The sequence below is a fragment of the Lutra lutra genome, chromosome 2 (assembly GCF_902655055.1).
Source record: "Lutra lutra chromosome 2, mLutLut1.2, whole genome shotgun sequence".
NCBI classification, from domain to species: domain Eukaryota; kingdom Metazoa; phylum Chordata; class Mammalia; order Carnivora; family Mustelidae; genus Lutra; species Lutra lutra.
The window spans coordinates 90,849,234-90,865,869 of NC_062279.1; the positions used below are offsets into that span (position 1 = coordinate 90,849,234).

Consider the following 16,636-nt stretch of genomic DNA (forward strand, 5'->3'; position numbering starts at 1 on the left):
GAGAAATAAGATAATATCATAAAGGTGATGTGAACCTAATGTTTTTTTTCCAGGCTAAAGTTTATTGAAAACTTGCTATTTTTATTTCATTTAATCATAACAAAAAATAGCCAAATTAGTTAGTGATAGTTTTCCTACTTTATAGATGAGGAAACTAAGGTTGAAGGAGAGACTGAGTAATTTGCCCAGAGGCACACAAACTGGAAGTTCTAACCTATTCTGTCTTATTCTAGATTAGAATAAGCTTTGTTGCCCTAAGCTTATTGATAAAATATATCTACTGAAGTATCCTTGACCAATCATTTCAAAGTAAGCCAAGGTCTTCATCAATTACTCTTTATCCTATGTTCTCACTCTCCCCCCCAATTTAATACTTTGTATTCCTATTCTATTTAACTGGCTTTGAAAATACTTTCACAAGCATTAATGGTTTGAATCCCACAATAAATCTATAGGATATTTGCCATTTTACATAACACAAAACAGAAAGAGGTAATATAAATTACCCAATAATATTGCTGAGTAGCCAGGTTACAAATATAGACCATCTTATTCTATTTTCAGCGCTCTTTCCAGAACTGTTAAATTCTTTAAAAGTATCTAGTGTCTTTTCTTAAAATAAGGCAGTCATGAAGTACTCAGTGAACTATGATGTCTTTAATTTTATTCAATTATTTTGAAAATACTCATTGCTACTGATTTCATATCATGTACAAATTGTGACCAGGGACATTATTTTCAGTAAAATGAACAGAGTCCCTCTACTGAATTCAAGCAATTTTTTTTTAAAGATTTTATTTATTTGACAGAGAGAGAGCACAAGCAGGTAGACAGGCAGGCAGAGAGAGAGAGGAGAAAGCAGGCTCCCTGCCAAGCAGAGAGGCCGATGCGGGACTCGATTCCAGGACCCTGAGATCATGACCCGAGCCGAAGGCAGAGGCTTAACCCACTTAGCCACCCAGGCGCCCCTCAAGCAATTTTCAATGCCAGGCACTGAGCTCTATGGCTTGACAAACAGGAGGCCTGAAATGACATTGCTTCCACGATCATATCAAAGATCGCATAGTACATCAAATGTATGGGAAGGAGTGGTGGGAAGGAAGTGTGAAAACATAGGGTGGGTTCAAATTATGAAAACTCTTGTTTGTCTTGCTAAGACTTAGATTTTATAATCTAGGAATAGATGAAGAAAACCTGAAGAATTCTGACATGGGAAGTGACATGTTCATAACTGCATACTACACAAGGATTACAAGGATTAATCAATCCACAAATCTGGCCGATTATTAATATTACCAAGGAAGCCTTTTAAAATGCAGGTTTGGGGGCACTACTATGAGTTTCTGACTCTTAGTCTGAGTCACCAGGTGACTGTGATAATGAGCCAAGAGCACAAATCTCTTGCCTGGATGAGAGGCTTTGAGGAAGTAGTAGTGGAGGGTGGAGAAAGATTGAAGAGATAGGCCACAGAATTAACAGGTTTTAGTGACTGTTGGACACCAACCTGGAGCAATTGTGTAGATGGATGGGCCATTCATTAAGACAAGTGAAGCATTAGATCTTCAAGGACAAGAAAGATGATAAGACTTGCTCATCACAGGCCATGAGACAAGCAGGTGCTAGAGATCACTAGGCAGTTAGATATGTATGTATGGTTTGCCAGGCAGAGCTCTGCACTGAAGACCTAAGAATGACCCTAGGAAATAATAATATTTAATTCTGACTGAGAATGAAGAGTCCTCAAAGGAGACTGAAGAAAGGTCAGAGAATAGGAAGATGACAAGAACCATTCAATATTCATTCACATAGTTAATAGAGAAAGTTTTGTTTGGGGAGATGGGAAGGCCTGAATTTCAAGTAAAAGCATCCTAATTACATACTGCCAACAAGAGTAGGAGACAGAACAATGACAGAAAAAGGTTTATTAAGGCAGAAACAGGTTACGATCAAGCTTGTTTTTTAGGCACAGAACTCTTATCACACGGGTAGAAAGGAGATGGGAGGGGATTGTCTAGAAGGGGGAGAACCGTGGGGAAATGTGTGACTGTGATAAGGTCCTAATCTAAAGCAGAGGTACTAATCCAAGAGACAGAAGACAGAATCTGAGTCCCTGTGGGAATGGTGAGGGAGGAGGAGTCAAGGCTAAACCAAGGATTCTAATCTGGCAGGCTGGGGGCTGGCAAATTAGGGTTATAGAAGATAGAACACAAGTTTTGGGGATGATGTTTTCAGTGTGAGAAATCTGAGGCACCAGTGTGGCATTTTACAGGTAGTGGGAAATACAGTCCTACTGTTCGTCTGACAAGCCAGGGCTCAAGTTATGATTTCAAGGTCATCAGCAGTATATACGGTAACTAAAGTAAAAGATGGTCCCCCAGGCAAATATGTATTTAGTGAGAATAAATGCGCAACAGTGGTGATTGTCATAGGAGTCAGAATGTAGTACTCAGCATCAGAGATAATGCTGCCTGACCGATACCAAGAGCAGGGAGACCTACATTCTTTATTCTGCATATTACTGGTGTACTCTACGAATATATTTTTGGTATTTTGGGGCAATTACATTATGCTGACATCTTGTAATGTGCTAGAAAGTAACTAAAATCTGTGGATGAAAAAAAAAGAAATCGGTGGATGATTTTCAATTTAACTATTATCTCCTCTGGGCTATCTTTGCGCAAATCATTTTATAAACCTAAGTATAGCACTTTCCAATTATACTGATTGTATCAGATATAATGCTCTTGGTGCAAGAAACAGAACACTCCACTAAAACTAGCTTATACTCTGAGGATCTTTATTTCCCTCACGTAACTCGAAGTCCAGAGGTTTGTGTGTCCTGGGTTGGTTCAGCACATCAGCAATGATGAGGAACCCACCCTTTCTCCTCATTAACTGCTAACTTCAGTGTGTCAGTGATACATTCATCAAGGGCAGAGATGGTGGCAGCAGCTCCAAGCATCATACCTTCAGGTGATAACATCTGAAAGCAGGATGGAAGAGATGGGCATCTTTCTCAAAGGCCTGCTACCTTTCTTACTTTGTAATTAAAAATTTAAAAATAATTTACATTAAGTTAAATGGATAAATCTTAAGTGTAAAGTTGCATGAGTTTTGACAAATGCATACACCCATATAACCCATATCCCTACTGAGATAAAGAACATTTTCATTACGCCCAGAGAGTTCCCTTAGGCATTTTCCTAGTCAGTCACAACCATCAGAGTCAACTATACCCAGAGGCAAACCACAGCTCTGGTTTTAACTTAAATCATTCTTTTCAATCAAGGATAAGAATCTTTCCCAGAGGCCCTCTGCTCGCTGCATACTTTGCCTTACATCTCCTTGTGGAACTGTCTCGATCTTCCTTTAAGTCAATTACTACCCAAGAAGGATGGCAGTCTAGACCCTTGTGACTCATCTATCCCTTGCAGCTGTGGGAGGGACCCCTCTGACTCAGCACTTTGTTGCAAGCCCAAATAAAATGCTTTCGTTAGTTTGTTTGAAGCAAGAAATGAGAGAAATGGCTCTGTGTACACACACACACACACACACACACACACACACACACACACACACACACGTCATCTTATTGATCTACATATCCAGCCATCCAAAATCTGATCTATTTTTCTAACTTTATTTCACTTGCAAATGTACCAAGTATACACTCATTTAAGTCAATGATTAAAATACTGAAAATAACATAAAAAAATGTAGAGACCTGCCCCGAAGTTAACACCAATCCACACTCAAAGTCTCTCATCCTGGTCCAAAGGCAACTAAACTTACATTATCTGAGCTCCAAATCTCCATATAGTCCACTAGGATATTGTGAGGAGCTTATGCAATCCTTTATGACTCTGTTGCCCATACTGGGGTGCACAGAGGTGTGTCAGTGGATACATTTACTACTTCTTCCCCTTAAAAGCCCTTTTCTATACTGAGATAAAGTAGTTAGATATATAGTAGATATATAGTAGTTTCCATGAGCCTAAGCTTATTCTCAGCCCATTTTATATGTCTGTCATTCATGTATATTCATCCTTTGTTTTGTGCCAGTTTTTTCTTTTTGTACACATCCCTTCAAAAGCTGAGCTCGTGAGCATGATCAGAACATGTTTTTCAGGTTTTTTCAGTTTCCTTCCATTTTTCCAATCTTTCAGTATGTTAATGATTTCATTTTAAGCCTCCCATTTCCTTTTTAACCCAGCTTCCTTTCGGTTTGTATCTAATATTTCTACGATTTTAGGAATTAAAAAAATCTGCTTTCTAAACAATATCCAACTTTACATACCTAACTGTGATCAGCATGTTATTTTTATAGACCCTAAAATGGCACTGGTATATTCCATTAAAATAATTTTTGTAACCTCCATTTCATCCTTACTGGCTGAAACTAGGGTCCAGAACATCATACTCCCTTGTAGCATAATCTACCCTCTGAGATGAGACTACCATGAAAATCAGTAAAGAATGGACCAACTATCTTGCTTTAGCAGAATGATTCTTCCACAGTATAGAAATGTAGTTTCCAACCATGACCTTTATCTGCCTCTAGGCCAGATCTGAAACCTGCATTAGGAGAGTAGCAGTCTTACTTTTCACCTAGCTAAGATACCAGTATTTGACTCTTCGTATGTCTTATCTATGTATGTCTTATCTATCTACTCTCATGATAAGTTCTCCACCAGACTTAAACCTAGTAGCTCAATGATTTCTAAGCAGGGATTCCTTCCGCGTATTTCAACAGGTATCATTTTATTTGCACAACATAGAACCTTCTCTTGGCACATTCCAGTTAATACCTGCATCTCCGCAGGTTTGTCTTGCCTAGGTCTTATTTTTCTATTTTCATTATATTTTAGGCTTATCTTATTATCTTATCAGCTCTAGTTAAAAAGTACAAGTGTTAAAAACCGTGTATCAGAGATACAGCTGAAACAAAGTTAATTACTTTTTAATATTTTAAAAAGAGACCTTTGGAAAGTAGTACTACAGGAACTAGAGGAACAAATTAAAGATTTTTTTTTCTATTTAAAAGAATTTATTTAATTTTTTGGTAGCATAACTGGTGTATTCTTCCCATATTTTCTCTTGCGAATCACTGACACATTCTCTCAGCCATTGTGTTGCCTCCAACTTAGGTTATACTTTTATCTCATTTTGTCATTTTAACTGTGCATTATTCTTCCCTTCCCTCAAATTTTAGTTTAGAGTTCTCTTTATCAGTTTGGGAAGATTCCAGGTAAATGCTTTCCTTGCAAATGTATTATACTCATTATGGGGAGTCTGTTGTATTAACAACATAAGCCCTGGTTAAGAAAACCTAGTTTTTGGTCTTCTTTTGCTTTTTTGGAAGGGTGCTACTTGATACTCTTTACCTTTTATTTCTTCTTCAAAGTCATGGTCTCAACTGAAAGAAGAGATGAAAATACCCCTTCAATGATCAAAACAAGTGCTTGGGCTTTATCATTCATTGCCAAATGAATCAATTGGTATAATGCAGTCTGTGAACACGTGTTTCAGGAAACTTCCCCTAAGGGAACCTCCCATATCCATTCCATCATGATTTGCCTCAAATACAAATGAGAAAGAAGTAAGATGCCTTCCCTGGAGGATTTGATTTGGTTTATCCTCAGACTCTCTTTAGAGACATACATGTATTTCCCTAATGTGTAAAGGATAGGTTATAAATGATCAGCCAATGTATAAAAAGGTGGAGGTTAAGTATTGTCAGGGATTCCTTTATAGCTTATAAAAATATTCTCCTTTACCGATGATAGTTGCCAGGGACTATATATGTGGGACTTAAAATCTGAGGTTGAACTTGAAAGTGTGCTAGACACAAGAGCGACAAAAAGATACAGTAATATTATCTTCAGGAATTTGCAGTCTACTCAGTAAGCTAGCACTCCTGAACACAGCCATAAGCATGAATCCTTGCTGTAACACCAGACTTCTATAAAAATCAGTAAGTGGTGGGCTCACATAAGTGATTTTGAGATGATTTTAGAGCAGCAAGGAAACATCAATTTGCAATTATCCTTCAACTTTAGGGGAATATAGATCAGTTAAATACTTGATACAGAGGACATATTTCACAACAGAATTCAACAAACACAGGAATAATAATCTAAAATATGTCCATGACATTTTTATGATAAAGAATAATTTAAATAAAATATCTTTCATTCAAAATATAAGCAATACTGAAGATTATATGCCAAAGTTACTTACCTTTACTATGATAAGCCTAGCCAGGTTTTCACATCTCTGGTTATCATTTTCTGTATACTCTACTTCAAACAGAGTATTATAATTTTCTAGTAATTTAGCCATTATCTTGTTGCAGATGTCTTGTTCTTTCATGCCTTCAAGCCCAGGTGGCACACTAGAAATAAGGAGGAAAAAATGAGAGGAATTATTTCGTAAAAACAAAATATGATAGCACAGCTGACTCAGGCATCTATTTTGACATCTCCTATATGAATGATCAACGTTCTTATAAGGACACATGCAATTTTTAACAAGCTCTACAGTGACATGTAGGATGTTTCTGGGACAAGATCTGCATCAATAGCTTGCGCTGAATAAGAAAGTACATGTTCAGGAAGAAGGTATAGATTAACATGGGTGCCGTGATGCTTTCTATATATTAGAAATTGCTACACATAAGTGTAGTGATTAAAATGCAAAAGTGATTAAAAACAAGTGTTATAACAAAAAGAATGAATGTTTTATCATGACAGAAATAGCTGCAGAAACAAAAGCAACACAATCTTTACTGAAGGACTTCTTAGATAGTGCACAAAAAGTATAAAAGTTAATGAAAAATATGAATACTTCCAGAAAAAAAATACTGATTACTGCTGAAGCAGAGTTATGGGTATACAGAAGATTTATTATACTATATACTATTCTCTCTTTTGGGTATGTTTAAAAATTTCCTAATGGAAAATAAAATGTGCAAAAGATCTTCTGAATGCAGAAGACACCATAAATAAGGTAGAAACACAAGCTACAGACATGAGTATCTCTTCAGTAACATGGACATTAATGGTAAGACTATGCAAAGAATTCCTACTACTCAATAAGGAAGTAAATTAAAAAAAAAAAAAAGAAAGGGCAGGAGTTGAAAAACTCATAGAAGAAAACAGGTGCACATCAATAATCTTATGATGCAAAGATACTCAACTCATTGAATAATCAGCAAAAATGCATTTAAAAAGCAACACTGAGGTGTTAATACCCATCTATATTAGTTTCCTGTGGCTGCTATAACAAATTATCATGTAGTGCTGCTTGAGACAGCAGAAATTTATTCTTTCACAGTTCTGGAGGCCAGGAGAGTACAATCAGTATCATGTGGTAGAAATTAAGTTATAAACAGGGCCACACTAACTGGTAGCATTCCTTGGCTATAACGGTATCACTTCAATTTTCAATCACGGCCAGCATCTTAAAGTTCTCTCTGCTCCATCTTCACATGGCCTTCCCTGTGTGTTAAGTCTGGAAATAAAACCCACACTTTTATGTCAATTAATCCATGGCAAAGGAGTAAAGAATATAAAATGGGGGAAAGGACAGTCTCTTCAATAAATGATGGAAAAACTGAACAGCTATGTGCAAAAGAATGAAACTGAACCACTACCTCACACCATACACAAAATCAACTTAAAATGCATTAAATATTTGAATGTAAGACTTGAAACCATAAAACTCCTATAATGTAAATATCATATAAGCTTCAAATATATACTGCCTTTCATTAAAAATGGTGGATGACTCAGAGAACAGAATAAAAAAAACAAGAGTGTGAAGTTGAAAGCCATGGAGGAGTATTTCCAGGGCTTGAAACCTAGTCAAGAGATTCCCCACATTTGCCAGACTGGATATCAGAACTGTCATTGAGTCAACCAGGAAATAAAAGAAAGAAAAAAGTATATTAAAACACTATTGCTCAAAACCTGTAGGATGCAACAAAAGTGGTTCTAAGAGGGAAATTTATAGCAATACAGACTTACCTCAATAAGCAAGAAAATCTGAAATAACCTAACCTTACACCTAAAGGCACTACAAAAAGAACAACAAACAAAACCTTAATACCATCAGAAGAAAGGAAATAATAAAGATTAGAGGAGATTTAAATGATGTAAAAGCTAAAAACAAACAAACAAAAACAAAAAAAATACCCCACCAAAAACAATAAAATAGATCAATGAAACAAGGAGCTAGTTTTTTGAAAAGATCAACAAAATTGATAAAACTCTATACAGACCCATTCAAATGGGGGGTGTGGAGGGTACAGAACTCACAAAATCACAAATGAAAGAGGAGAAATAACAACTGACACCACAGAAATACAAATAATTGTTAGAGATTATGAAAAATTATATGCCAACAGGTTGGACAACCTAGAAAAAAATGGATAAATTCCTAGAAACACACAACCTACCAAAACTGAAGCAGGAAGAAATAAAACTTTGAACTGACTGATTACCAGAAAAGAAACTGAATCAGTAATCAAAAAACTCCCAACAAACAGAAGTTCAGGACCACACAGCTTCACAGGCAAATTCTACCAAATATTTAAGAAGAGTTAATAGCTATCTTCTCAAACTATTCCAAAAAATAGAAAAGGAAGGAAAACTTCCAAATTCATTCTATGAGGCCAGCATAACTCTGATATCTAGGCCAAATAAAGACACCACAAAAAACAAACAAACAAACAAAAAAACTACAGGCCAATATCTCTCATGAACATAGTTGCAAAAATTCTCAACAAAGTACTAGCAAACCAAACCCAACAATACATTAAAAAAACAATTCTCCATGATCTAGTGGGATTATTCCTGGGTTTCAAGGGTGGTTCAATATTCACAAATCAATCAACTTGATACATCACATCAATATAAGAAAAGATAAGAACTATATACTCATTTCAATAGACTCAGAAAAGCATTAGACAAAATAAAACATTCATTCATGATAAAAACCCTCAAAAAAGTAGATTTAGAAAAAACATAATGCAACAAAATAAAGTCTGTATATAAAAGACCCACAGCACTTTTGACTGGGGTGCCTGGCTGACTCAGTCAGCGAAGTGTGTGACTCTTGATCTTGGGGTCATGCATTAAAGCCCAAGTTGGGGGAGAAGATTACATTTAAAAAAAAAAAAAAAAGACTTCTGAAAAACCCACAGCAAACATCATCTTCAATGGGGTAAAAGCTGAGAGCCTTTCCCCTAAGGTCAGAAATAAGACAAGGAATTCCACTTTCACCACTTTTATTCAATATAGTACTAGAAGTCCTAGTCACATCATCAGACAGCAAAAAGAAATTAAAGGCATCCAAATTGGAAGGAAAAAGTAAAACTTTCACTATTTGTAGATGACATGATACTATATAAAGAAAATCCAAAAGACTCCACCAAAAAAACCCAAAACAAACAAACAAACAAAAAAACAAAAACCCAGCTACGACTGACAAATTCAGTGAAGTCACAGGATACATTAATGCACAGAGATCTGTTGCATTTCTATACACCAATAATGAAGCAACAGAAAGAGAAACTAAGAAAACAATCCCATTTATAAGTACACCCAAAATAATAAGATACCTAGAAATAAACCTAACCAAAGAGGTGAATGACCTGTACTCTGAAAACTAGAAACATTGATAAAAGGAATTGAAAATGACACAAGGAAAGGAATGATATTCCATGTTCATGGACTGGAAGAATATTGTTAAAATGTCTATAATACCCAAAGCAATCTACACATTTAATGCAATCCCTATGAAAATATCAACAACATTTTTCACAGAACTAGAACAAAAAATCCTAAAATTTGTATGGAATCACAAACTACCCCAAATAGCCAAAGCAACCTTAAAAAAGAAAAGAAAAGCAATTCCAGACTCCAGGATATATTATATAGTTGTAGTAATCAAAAGAGTATATGGTACTGGCACAAAAAATAGACACATATATCAATGGGTCAGAATAGAAAACCCAGAAATTAACCCATGATTATATGGCCAATTAATCTTTGACCCAGCTATAAAGAATATCCAGTGGAAAAAAGACAGTCTCTTCAACAAAAAGTGTTGAGAAAACTGGACAGCTACATAAAAAAGAATTAACCTGGACCACTTTCTTACAGCATACACAAAAACAAACTCAAAATGGATTAAAGACCTAAATGTCCATCAAGGATGAATGGATAAAGAAGATGTGGTTCATATATACAATGGAATATTACTGTGTCATCAGAAAGGATGAATACCCACCATTTGCATCGACATGGATGGGACTAAAGGGGATTAAGCTAAGTGAAATAAGTCAAGCAGAGAAAGGTAATTATTATATGGTTCCCCCATATGTGGAACATAAGGAATAGCATGGAAGACCACAGGGGAAGGGAGGGAAAACCAAACAGGAAGAAATCAGAGAGGGAGACAAACCATGAGAAATTCTGAACTCTGGGAAACAAATTGAGAATTGCAGAGAAGAGGGGGGTGGGGAGATGGGGTGGCCGGGTTGTGGGTATTAAGAGGGCACGTGCTGTGATCAGCACTGGGTGTTATATGAAACTGATGAATCACTTGACACTACATCAAAAACTAATGATGTGCTACTATATGTTGGCTAACTGAAAAAAAAAAAAAAGATATGGCATAAACAGACATAGGAATATTATTCAGCCTTAAAAAGGAAGTAAATCCTGCCTTTTGTAACAACATGGATGACCTTGAAGGCACTATGCCAAATAAGTCAGAGAAAGACAAATACCACAAAAATTTCATGTATATGTGGAATCTAAAATAAATATTCAAGAAACAAAACAAAAAACTGAAGTCATAGATCCAGAGAACAAACTGATGATTGTCAGAGGTGGTGAGGGATGAGCAAAGTGGGTGAAAGCTGTCTAAAGGTACAAACTTCCAGTTATAAAATAAATGTCCTGGGGATGTAATGTACAGCATAATGACTATAGTTAATAATACTGCACTGTATATATTGTATATTTGAAAGTTGAAAGTTGCTAATAGAATATCTTAAAAGTTCTCATCATAGGAAAAAAATGTTTGTAGGTATGTATAGTGATGGATGTTAACTCAGACTTATTGTGGTCATCATTTTACAATGTACACATATATTGAATGATTATGCTATACACCTAAAACTAACATAATGTCAATTACATCTACATAAAAAAGACAAATATGTGAAAAATGTAAAAAAAAAAGTTACTTTATGTTTTGGGGCACAAAATATATAAAGATATAATTTTGTGACATCAATAACTGAAAGAGATATGGATGGAGTTATAAAAGAACAGAGTTTTAATTTGTTCTGTTTTTTAAGTAATCTCTAGGCCCAACATGTGGCTCAAACTCATGAACCTGAGATCAAGAGCTACATGCTCTACCAACTGAGCTAGTCAGGCACCCTGGAGCAGTTTTTGTATGTTATTGAAGTAAAGCTGATACTTATTCAAATTATTAGTGTTATAAGTTTAGGATGTTAGATGTAATCCTCATGGTAACCACAAAGAAAATACCTATAGAATGTAAACAAAAGAGAACGTGAAGAGAATTTAAACATTATACTGCAAAAAAATTTAACTAAATACATAAGAAAATAGTAATGCAGTAAATGAAGGACAAAACTACTGTAAGGTCATGGAAAACCTCTAGCACAATGACACAAGTCCCTCCTTACCAGTAATTACTTTAAATGTAAATGGATTAAATTCTCCCAAAGATAGAGACTGGTAGAATGAATAAGAACACGTTGTCTAACTATATTCTGTCTACAACAGACTCACTTGAGATTCAAAGCCACAAACAGGTTAAAAGTAAAAGGATAGGAAAAGATAATCCATGCATAGTAAGTGAAAGAGAGCAGGGGTGGCTATAGTAATATTATACATAATAAACTTAAAATAAAAAAAGTTTAAAAGAGACAAAGAGAGTCATTATATATTAATAAAAGTTTCAGTACAGCAAGAAGATATAACAATTATAAACACACAGCTAATGACAGACCATGAAAATATATGAAGAAAAAAAATGGACAGAATTTAAAGTAGAAATAAACAGTCTACAATAGTTCATGAGTTCAATACCCTACTCCCAACAATGGATAGAACAACCAGACAGAAGATATGAAATGGAGCACTTAAAAACAACAAACTAGATCAGACACACACAGACTATTTTACCCAACACCAATCAAAATAATCACTTTCCTCAAGTGTACATGGGACATTTTCCAGGATATACCATATGTTAGGCCACAAATTAATCTCAATATATTTAAAAAGATATTCATTTTACAAAGTAACTTCTTGTACCACAATGGGATGAAGTCAGAAATAATAACATCAAGGAAACTGGAAAATTCACAAAATTGTGGAATTATGTTTAAGCAATCAATGGAACAAAAAATAAATTTAAAGGAAAATTAGAAAATATTTAGAGATGAATGAAAATGAAAACACAATAAAACCAAAATTTATGGGATGCAGCAAAACTAAGCCTAAGGAAGAATTTCATAGCTGTAAACATACTAAAATGTAAGAAAGATCTCAAATTTAAAAAACCTAACTTTACCACTTAAAGAACTAGGAAAGAAAAAAAATAAACACAAAGCTAGCAGAAGGAGAGAAATAATAAAGATTAGAGCAGAGATAAATGAAATAGGGACATAGAAATATCAATGAAACCAAAAGTTGCTTCTTTGAGAAGATCAACAAAGTTGACAAACTTTTAACTAAATGAACTGAAAAAAGAGAAAGGGGTGCTCAAATTGTTAAAATCTGAAATTAAAGTGGGGACATTACTACTGATTCTATAGAAATAAAAGAATTATAAGAGTATACTATGATATTTGTACACCAACAAACTGGATAACCCAAATGAAATGGACAAATTCCTAGAAACACTACCCTACCAAGACAGAATCATGAAGATATAGAAAATCTGAAAAGACTTATAAGACTGAATCAATAATCAAAAATTTCCCAAAAGAAATGCCCTGGACCTGATGGCTTCACTGGTAAATTTTACCAAACACTTAAACTAATACCAGTATTTCTCAGACATTTCCAAGAAACTAGAAGGAGAAAACACTTCACTCATTCTGTGAGACCAACATGACCTATGTCAAAGCCAGACAAAGACTACTATAAGAAAACTATATGCCAAAACGCCTTATGAATATGATGCAAAAATTCTCAGCAAGATACTATCATACAGAATTCAGCAGCATGTTAAAAGGGTTATATAGCATGACCACATAGGATTTATTCCTGGAATGTACAGATGATTCAACTACAAAAATCCATCAATGTAATAAGCCACAGCAACAGAAAGTAGGAAAAAATTCCAGATGGTCATCTTGATTGATGCAGAAAAAACATCTGACACAATTCAACACCCTTGTATCACAAGAAACACTCAATAAACTAGCAAAAACAGAAAAATATCTTTTTTTATTATTTTTTATTATTTTTTAAAGATTTTATTTATTTATTTGACAGAGAGAAATCAAAGTAAGCAGAGAGGCAGGCAGAGAGAGGAGGAAGCAGGCTCCCTGCTCAGCAGAAAGCCCGATGTGGGGCTCGAACCCAGGACCTGGGATCATGACCTGAGCTGAAGGCAGCGGCTTAACCCACTGAGCCACCCAGGCGCCCCAGAAAAATATCTTAATACAATAAAAGCCATATATGAAAAGCCCTTAGCAAACATCATATTCAATAGTGAAAAAAATGAAAACTTTTAATTTAAGAGCAGGAACAAGGCAAGGATGCCTGCTTTTCACTATTCAACATAGTACTGGAAGTTCTAGCCAGAGAAATTAGAAATTAAAGACATTCAAACTGGAAAGCAAGAAGTAAAATTACCTCTGTTTGCAGATAATATGATCTTAAGATCCCCAAAGGTTACACAAAAATGTGTTAGACCTAAAAACCAAATTAAGAAAGCTGGTAGGATACAAAGTCAACAGATAAAAATCAACTGCATTTCTATAAACAATGAACTATCTGAAAAGGAAATCACAAAACTATTTCATCTGCAATAGCATCAAAAGGAATAAAATACTTGGGAATATATTTAACCAAGGAGATGAAATACTTATCCAATGAAAACTACAAAATGCTGGTGAAGGAAATTAAAAAACAAATAACTAGAAATATATCTCATGTTCATAGATTAGAAGACTTAGTATCATTAAAAGGCAAATATTAGCCAAAGCAATCTACGGATTCTATGCAATCTCTATCAAAATTGCAACAGTATATTTTTTTTTGCAGAAATAGAAAAGCCCATCCTAAAATTCGTATGGAATCTCAAGTGATCCGTGATAGCTGAAACAAACTCAATAAAGAACAAAAATAGAAGACTCACATTTACTGATTTCAACATTTACTACAAAGCTACAGTCATCAAAACAGTGAGGTATTGGCATTAAGGCAGACAAATGGAATACAACAGAGAGCCCAGGAAGGAATCTTTGTTTATATGGTCAAATCAGTTTTGACAAGGGTGTTAACACCACTGAATTCAAAAGGGACTATCTTTCAACAAACACTACTGGAAAAGCTGCAAAAGAATTCACATGCAAAAGAATGAAGTTATTCTGTTACCTAACATCTTATACAAAAATTAATTCAAAATGGACCAAAATTCTAAAACAATAAAACTCTTGTAAAAAACATAGAAAGCAAAAACTTCATGACATTGATTTTGGCAATGATTTCTTGGCTAGGACATGTATGGCACAGGCAACAAAAGAACAATAGACAAATGAGACTTCAAGAAAATTTAAAAATTTTGTGCATCATGACACTATCTACGGAGTAAATAGATAACCCACAAAATGGGAGAAAATATATGTAAATCATATATTTAATAAGGAACCAATATCCAAATTATATAGAGAACTCCTAAATTTTAACAAAAAAGAAATCTGATTTAAAAACTGGTAAAAGACTTGAACAGACATTTCTCCAAGGAAGATATCCAATAAGCAAATATCCAATAAGCACAAGATATATAAATAGCCAATAAGCTGTTCAGCATCACTGATCATTAGGGAAAATGCAAATAAAAATGACAATGAGATATCACCTCACACCCATTAGAATGGCTACTATCAAAAAACCGGAAAACGACAGATGTTGGCGAGGATGTAGAGAAACTGTAACTCTTTTGCACTGCTGGTGGGAATATAAAAGTATAGCCACTATGAGAAAAAGTATGGCAGTTCCTCAACAAATTAAAAATAGAATTACCATATTATCCACAAATTCCACTTCTGGACATATACCCCCAAAAACCTGAAAGCAAGGTCTGAAAAAGATTTTTGCACATCCATGTTCATAATAGCATTATTCACAACAGCTAAAATGTGGAAGCAATCCAATTATCTATGGCTAAATAGATAAGCAAAATGTGGTATAGACATACGATGGAAAACTATGCAGCCTTAAAAATGGAAGAAAATTCTGCAATGCACTACAGTATGAATAAACATTGAGGGGATTATTTTATATAAAATAAACTTGCCATAAAAAGACAAATACTGTATAATTCCTCTAACAAGAGGTACCTGGAGTAGTCAAAATCATAAAGGCAAAATATAATGGCAGTTGGCAGGGGTTAGGGCCAGGGTGAGGAGTTACTATTTAATGAGTACAGAGTTTCAGTTTTACAAGATGAAAAAAATTGGGGGATGGATGTTGGTGATAGTTGCACAACAGTGTTAATGTATTTAATATCAATGAATTGTTCACTTAAAAAGTATTAGGATGGTAAATTTTAGTTACATGTATTTTACCACAATAAAAAACATTCACAAAAAAAGGAAATGCATCTACCTCTACATTACGCATAAGACAACTGAGAACACTGGCATCTGGTTACATGACTCCTGAGTTATGACTGCTTGATGAAAGTCAGATAGTGATGAGGCAAGATAGATTTGCAATAATCATATTCACCTTAACAACATATTAAAGCTCTGCATTACTGGCATCATAGCACTTAAAAGATTGTTTATTCTCCAACAGAAATACCTTATTCCCCCCCTCCCCTTTTTTTAAAGAGACTTTATTTATTTGAGAGAGAGAGAGAGAGAGCACTAGAGAGACAGAGCAAGCACGAATGGGAGGAGAGGGAAAAATCAGCTCAATCCCAGGACCCTGAGATCATGACCTGAGCTGAAGGCAGATGCTTAACCAAGTGAGCCATCCAGATGCTCCTAGAACTACCTTATTTCCTTAATTATATGAAGTTTAGATCTAGATTAAAAGCAAACTTCAAAGGAATTATTTAAAAAATAAGCCATATTTTAACTTCCTGTTAAGTAAATTTGAAGTTTATCCTTAAGAGCTGATTTTACTTATCTACATGTTCTGAAGACACTTTCATGAATATCATGCCAAAAGTCTGATGTGGTGTTTACTATAAAATTTTCAGTGTTGTGATGTGTCTCATACTCAAGGGTCATGTGTTATGCACATCAGATGGGACAAAGGCTGAAGACTATTGCTCAGTCTAAGCATTCTCAATGGGAGTGGTACTGTCCCCAGTTTGAACAAAATCGTTCTTAGAGTAGGTGAAA

General features: G+C 34.8%; 1 protein-coding gene across 8 annotated transcripts in view; it reads right to left on the reverse strand.

Annotated features, from left to right (window-relative positions):
- Positions 1-16,636, reverse strand: part of FAM13A (family with sequence similarity 13 member A) — a 353,806-nt gene that overhangs the window by 194,881 nt on the left and 142,289 nt on the right. For all 8 annotated transcript variants that reach the window (XM_047717965.1, XM_047717964.1, XM_047717962.1 and 5 more), the window contains one exon: positions 6,241-6,394. In XM_047717965.1, the coding sequence (XP_047573921.1) occupies positions 6,241-6,394 (154 nt within the window). The remainder of the gene's footprint in view (positions 1-6,240; positions 6,395-16,636) is intronic.